This window comes from Argentina silus, assembly GCF_951799395.1.
Source record: "Argentina silus genome assembly, chromosome: 7".
In the NCBI taxonomy this organism is placed as follows: Eukaryota; Metazoa; Chordata; class Actinopteri; order Argentiniformes; family Argentinidae; genus Argentina; species Argentina silus.
Window position 1 is genome coordinate 3,213,604 of NC_139661.1, and position 6,204 is coordinate 3,219,807.

General features: G+C 51.3%; 1 protein-coding gene across 8 annotated transcripts in view; it reads left to right on the forward strand.

The window, feature by feature from the left end:
* The window catches only part of fbrsl1 (fibrosin-like 1), a 233,861-nt gene extending 228,161 nt beyond the window's left edge, over positions 1-5,700 (forward strand). For 5 of the 8 annotated variants that reach the window (XM_083673510.1, XM_083673504.1, XM_083673506.1 and 2 more), the window contains 4 exons: positions 133-216; positions 1,732-1,815; positions 2,775-3,051; positions 3,207-5,700. In XM_083673510.1, coding sequence (XP_083529636.1) covers positions 133-216; positions 1,732-1,815; positions 2,775-3,051; positions 3,207-4,524 — 1,763 coding nt within the window. In that variant the 3' untranslated portion in view covers positions 4,525-5,700. The remainder of the gene's footprint in view (positions 1-132; positions 217-1,731; positions 1,816-2,774; positions 3,052-3,206) is intronic. The other 3 variants (XM_083673505.1, XM_083673508.1, XM_083673509.1) reach the window with 3 other exon arrangements.
* Positions 5,701-6,204: the final 504 nt, after the last annotated feature.

A 6,204-nucleotide genomic window follows, 5' to 3' on the forward strand; every position in this document is an offset into this window, starting at 1 on the left:
GGGGGGGGGGGGGTTATTGGGTTGCTCTCCCTGGATGCCTAGTTAGAGGCTGTGATGGATGGCAGCTGGGGCGCCACCGTTTTGAGTGGACGCACTAAAGTAACATGGCTTCCCTCTCTCCTCCTCCAATAGGCTCTGGCCATCCGGCCGCCTCCCCTTACGGCCCCTCCCCACACCACAGCGGCTTCCTGCCTCCCAGCCACTTGGCAGGTAAGTGTAAGTAGCACCACGTTTCACAGTACATCTCCCTCCTCCTCCTCCTCCTCCTCCTCTCCTCCTCTCCTCCTCTGTCTCTCTTTCTCTCTCTTATTTGTTGCTCTCTTGTTGTGGATAATAAAACACAAACAGTGGACACAGCATGGTTTGACAGTTCTGCTGTAGCCGAGGATATTTATTATTTTGGAAAAGTGTTTCCTTTAAAGGTTAAGAGGGATAGATGTCCTTAGTTGGCAAAGGCTGGTCATCCTGTTGCGCAATTTCTTCCCCAGAATTTCACTGTAGAGATGTGCAGAGAGATACTTCCCCGGTGACTCATAAAAGATCCCCTTGAACAAACCCTGTCTGGCCTGCTGTGGAAGTCCACAGTGGGCTCGTTGACGTAGTCAGTTTCATCCCCACTCCTGTTTTCCATCCATTTTGTCCAGCTGAAGGTTTTTTCTTGTTAATTTTTTTTATTTTTATTTTTTTTTTTTCCTTTTTTTTTACAAGACAGCACTTCTGTCTTATTGCATACGGCCTTTGGGAGAGGCAGAGGGCCTCAGCAAATATGACATGTTACCTTGAAGGCCCCTTTTCTACAGCCTCTTAAAGTTGAGTTTGTCTCTCACAGCCAGGGTAATAGAAGTGTTGGTATTCCTCTTGTATTTTCCATCAGAGACATTGTTTGGCTTCAGTGCAGCAAGGTGATTTTACAGGATAAGCTCTTGAGTCAATCCAATTGGAGTTGATAAACACCTGGTGCACGGGGGGGGGGGGGGCGAGAAACGCTGAAATGATTACACTCCTCCAAGATTTGGGGTAAAATCCAGGAAACTCAACTACAAGGCAGGAAATATTTTCTCGTTGCTTTCGGATATGCTGACACACCGTTGCATTGCCTTCAATACAGATGGAACATATTCATTTCCATGATAGGATGATTCACCACTGACACAGGTGAGGGCACTTTTGCGACCAGTGGTCCTTGTGAAATGAAATGAGTTTCACATTTTGATAGCACACTACTGTTGTCTCCTGGTGGCGCAGGTAGGTATGCGTTGTTATATAGTGAAGAGGCTATTTGCAGAGCTTCATGTAAACTGATCTGAAAAATGGCGGCCTCCCTAGAATCGACCAGACGTGATTTCTACCTCCGAGCAGCTTTGTGTCTGTCCATACTGTTTCGGCACATTTACACGCCTCCCAACTTCCCCGATTAGTTTTGTAGTCCAGATCCTACTCATAATTCCTCATAAATCAGTCTCCCATCAGGCAGTGCTTCCCCATAGCGTCAGGGTCAGGAGGGCTCCGCTCCATTAAGGTCAGTGGGAGTAAAAAAGCCCAAGGTCCACGAGGCCAGTAGCATGCCAGCCTAGCTACAGTGGGGATTATCAAAAAGCAGGATGGCAGCACAAATAAAAATAAATAAATAAATTAAAAAAACACCACAGCTCCGCTTGTAAGAGAAAAGCCGAGTGGAACGGTCGGGCTCCTCCAGCCAGCCCTTGCTAATCCCTGTTTGGCATTTTGCAGATCCATTCAGTCGCTCCAGTACCTTTGGCGGCCTCGGCAACCTTTCAACCAGTGCCTTCGGAGGATTAGGCAACCCCTCGCTTGGTAAGCGCCGGCCCCCCCGCCCCTCCCCCCTCCTCCCCACCACCCCCACCCCCATGGCCAAACACATAGCACAGCGCAGCTTTAGACCACAGGGAGGGCCAGGAGGAAAGAAATCAAGGCACTTAGCTCTGCATCAAATGCCAACAAAAAAAAAAAAAACAAGCACAGGGAGGCCCAAAAAGACAGGCAGCACTGCCCCCCCCCCCCCCCACCCACCACCACCACCCCCCCTCCCGCCACTCTCAACCCCCAGTAGCCTGGCTTTAATCTGACAGCAACACTGCCAACACGCACTCCCATGCTCGCTGTTTGGTTGCTATTCATGTATTAATTATTCTACAAGCCCCCTTCACACCACTGTGGAGGGCTCTCTCCTCCTTCCCCTCCTCCTCCTTCTCCTCTCTCTCTCTCTCCCTCTCTCTCTCTCTCTCTCTCTCTCTCTCTTTCTCTCTTTCTTTCGCTTATTCTCCTCTGCCAAATGGGGGTGCCCGGTAGCGAAATGGATGTCAGTGAAATAGACACGCTGTGGAATGCTAAGGTCTCTTTGGCTTTTCACAACCCTCACCCCCAGAGGGCAATTGAGTCCCCTGTCATCCCAGTTGAAAAGGCCCTGAGAATCAGAGGAGAGAATGGTGGGGAGGAGGGGGAAGAGGGGGGTGGGCAAGGCAAGGTCCTTGGTCCAGCAGCAATAAGTGCAGAAGGGGGAAGCCATTAACCTCCCAGTCTTTGTAAGCAGAGCTTCAGCAAAGAGCTCCAAAGCTCAGGAGACAAAGATTAAGCTGCTTTTGTTGTTGATTTTTTTTCTTTGTGTATGTGTGTGTGTGTTCTTCTTCCTCCTCAGTCTCCAGTGTGTGTCCAGGAGGAGGTTTAGCTCTCTAACAAACTCTCTCTCTCTCTCTCTCCCCCCTTGTCTTCTCTCCTCTCCTCTCCTCTCCTCTCCTCTCCCCGTTCTCTCTCAGGCTCCAACAGTGTCTTTGGCCACAAAGAGGGCCCGGGGGGTCTGCCCGGCTTCAGCAGCCCCCACCACGACACCTGGAACAGGTTGCACCGGACCCCGCCCTCCTTCCCCACGCCTCCGCAGTGGCCCAAGTCCGCGGACGTCGAACGCAGCAACTCTGCCAACAGCCACGAGCGCGAGAGAGAACGAGAGAGGGAACGGGAGAGGGAGAGGGAGAGGGAGAGGGAACGAGAGAAAAGGGACTCTTCCGTCGGGAAGGAGGAGAAGGATAAAGACAGGTGTGTAGTCAATACGATGTGAAATTGATTCTTTTACAGACACCGATGGGAAAATCTGATATTCTATGCACATCTTCTATGATGAATATACGTGCATCTAGATACATCTTCCGATATGGTAAATATATCTTCCGTTATTTGTTTGTTTCTCTCAGAGATTCCTTGGACCGCAACCGCCACTCGAACCGCTCGTCCCCGGCCTCGGCGCCGCTCAGCTACCAGATCAGCAGCCTGATCCGCTCCAACAGCCAGAACTCCAGCGACTCGGGCCGCCACCACAGCGGCAGCGTGGACCGGGTCCGGGAGGCGGACAAGGAGCTGCTGGAGCGCCACCACCGAGAGGCCGCCCTGCTGGGGGACGTCAAGGTGAAGGAGAGCCGCTCCCCGGGGAAGGAGATCCAGGACCGACGCTCCTCGGAGGACTCCATCAAGCCCACCCACCGCTCGCCCTCCCCGTACTCCAAGGCCGTCCTCACCGAGTCCGGCCTGAAGATGGCCGGCGGCCCGCCGTCCACGCTCAAGGACGGGGACAGGAAAGACCCCCCGTCTGTCGACCTGATGCACAAGGTGAAGAACGACATGAAGATCAAGGAGGAGCGCAAGGAGGACCAGGAGGTGATGGTGGTGAGCTCCGAGCCCACCCCGCAGCCCCCTGCCCCCGCCCCCCCTCCTACTCTCCAGACCCAGCCTGGTCACCACCACCATCACCACCACCACCCTCCCCTGACCCAGCAGCCCCCGCCACCCTCCCCCCGCTGCAGCGAGATGCCCACCCACGGCTCCCTCCACGGGGTCCACATGGCCCACTCTCTGCCCCTCTCCATGAGCGCCATGCACCAGATGGGCAGCCTCAACGTGTTGGACCGGGCTCGCATGGCCCCCTTCATGGGGGTGAGCCCCCTGGCTGCGGGGCGGGAGCGCATGCCCCCCCAGGCCTTCCCCTGGGACCCACTGAGAGAGGCCTACCGCAACCTGGACCTGCAGCGGCGCATGGACTTCCAGCTGAGGGCCGAGCAGAGCCATCGCTTCCCCAACATGTACGAGCAGGAGCGGGCGTACCGGGAGCGGGAGGCCCACGACTACTCGCACCACGAGCACCTGCTGGAGGTGCGGCGGGAACACGAGAGGATGAGGCAGCAGGCGGAGGAGAGGGAGCGCATCCACCTGAGGGAGGAGCTGGACCGGGCACGCCTCCACCAGCTCCACCAGTCCCCCATGGAGGGCCACCTCCCCCACATGGCCCCCTTCATGTCCCACCTGGGAGGCATGCCCTATCCCAGACTCAGCCCCTCCACCGGGCACAACGGCCTGCTCAACAGAACGCCCCCCACCGCCGCACTTAGCGCGCCCCCTCCCCTAGTGCCCGCTGGCAGCGCCAGACCGGCCTCCCCTAGAAGGACTACCCCCCTCACCACCCAGGACCCCCGGGACTACTCCCCCTCCCGCAACCCCAAAGAAGTGGAGGCCCGGTAGCTTCACAGACGCTTAGAGGACGCACTCCCCCTGTTTGAAAAACCTTTTAGAGAACAAAATGCACTGCTTTTTCAAGGGAAAAAAGCAACAGTCAAGATGAAACAGTATGATTGTACAAAGTAAAGATTTGTAAGGCTGAAGAAGCACATGCCATGTTTATATGGACAGGTAGAGGAGAATGTCGGTGAAAAGAACATGAATCAAAAAGTATGTGTATGTTCACTACCGACTTAAAATTTGATAATATTAATATATTAATCCAATATCTTTTTCCCGCTTTTGCGCGAAAAGTGAGATAATGAAATGAGTTTGTACATTTCCTATCCTCGTTCCATGTAAAGACATCATTTTTATGAATTTGTATTTTGTGCATTAGTAACGCTTTTTTTTTTCAATATTTATCCCAGTCTATTGTGAAGCATATCATTGATGCCCCACAATACTGACTGGAATTCAGTTTTTACCCTTTCGACAGTAATTTAACCTCATGGTACCTGGAAATACTCATTAATGACAATGTACAACGTTACATTACAGATTTGTTTTGTTTATTTGTTTTGCCTTTGAGATATGCAGACAAATATATATTACGAGGTCTTTGTTCGGTCTCTGTAAAGAAAATTCATGTAAATATCTTGTTGATATTCCTTGCGGCAAAATTACAATGTAAATTTATTAGGCTTTTTAAATGTTTCTAGAAAAACAAATGAAATCAAACAGAACCACTTCCCTATTGGAAACCATGGCAACAGACGAGCCTGCCCAACGGAAGGGCGTCAAAAAGGGGGCCTGGAAGGATCATCTGCAATCTATGCAAAGAGGCACTGAGCACCCTGATGGAGAGACCACCTGGAAGGGAACATGGGATCATGTTGATTCAGCGGAAGGAACTTGGATTAACTCAACGTGGTTTTATTTTCGGGAAATATGGAATTACAAAACGTAAAGACTTCCGGGTCACAGATCTTACTGTACCAGAAGCTTACAGCCCCGGCGAAACAGACAGCGAATGGAACACGCGTTTGATTGGGCGGCAAATAGGACTTTCTCTGTCGACCTTGTGGTGTTGTACCGTTGTTTTTCTTAGACTCTTGTATACAAAACAAGTAGAGTTTTAGGCGTGCAAAAAAATGAAAACGAACATTCATGGTTTAAAATGTACGGAATAAAGTTTGAACCTAACCTGCTGTATTTTCGCTTTTTTTTTTGGTTACTCATTCGGTTATAACGTAGCGTACAAGCTCATTCTCACGGAGGTCTTGAATCCATACTCTCGTTGGATGTCCTCCGCCTGATACTCTGGTAGAATGTTGATTCAACAATAATATACAAATCACTGGAAGCCGCGGTGTTTTATAGATTTGCCGATAAAATGTTTGCTCATCTCGTGTAAGGCGTATTGCTGAAAAATCATAAAGAAGATATACTGTCAGTAGATCACTACAGTAGCTAAGCTATCTGATCATTTCACTGTAATCTGTCATACATCAGCTGCAGAGCTCTCCCAGGGATCAATAGAGATTGGGACAAGGCCATAGAGGGTGGGACTAATAGGACATTGATTTTGTAAGAAAGCAGGTTTTGAGTGTTTGTGTTGCAGGTAACCGGTATTGACTGGTGGCCGGGCAGAGGTATTGACCTGCGGTTTGGACTCATTAAGGAGAGCAATGCATGGGAGGC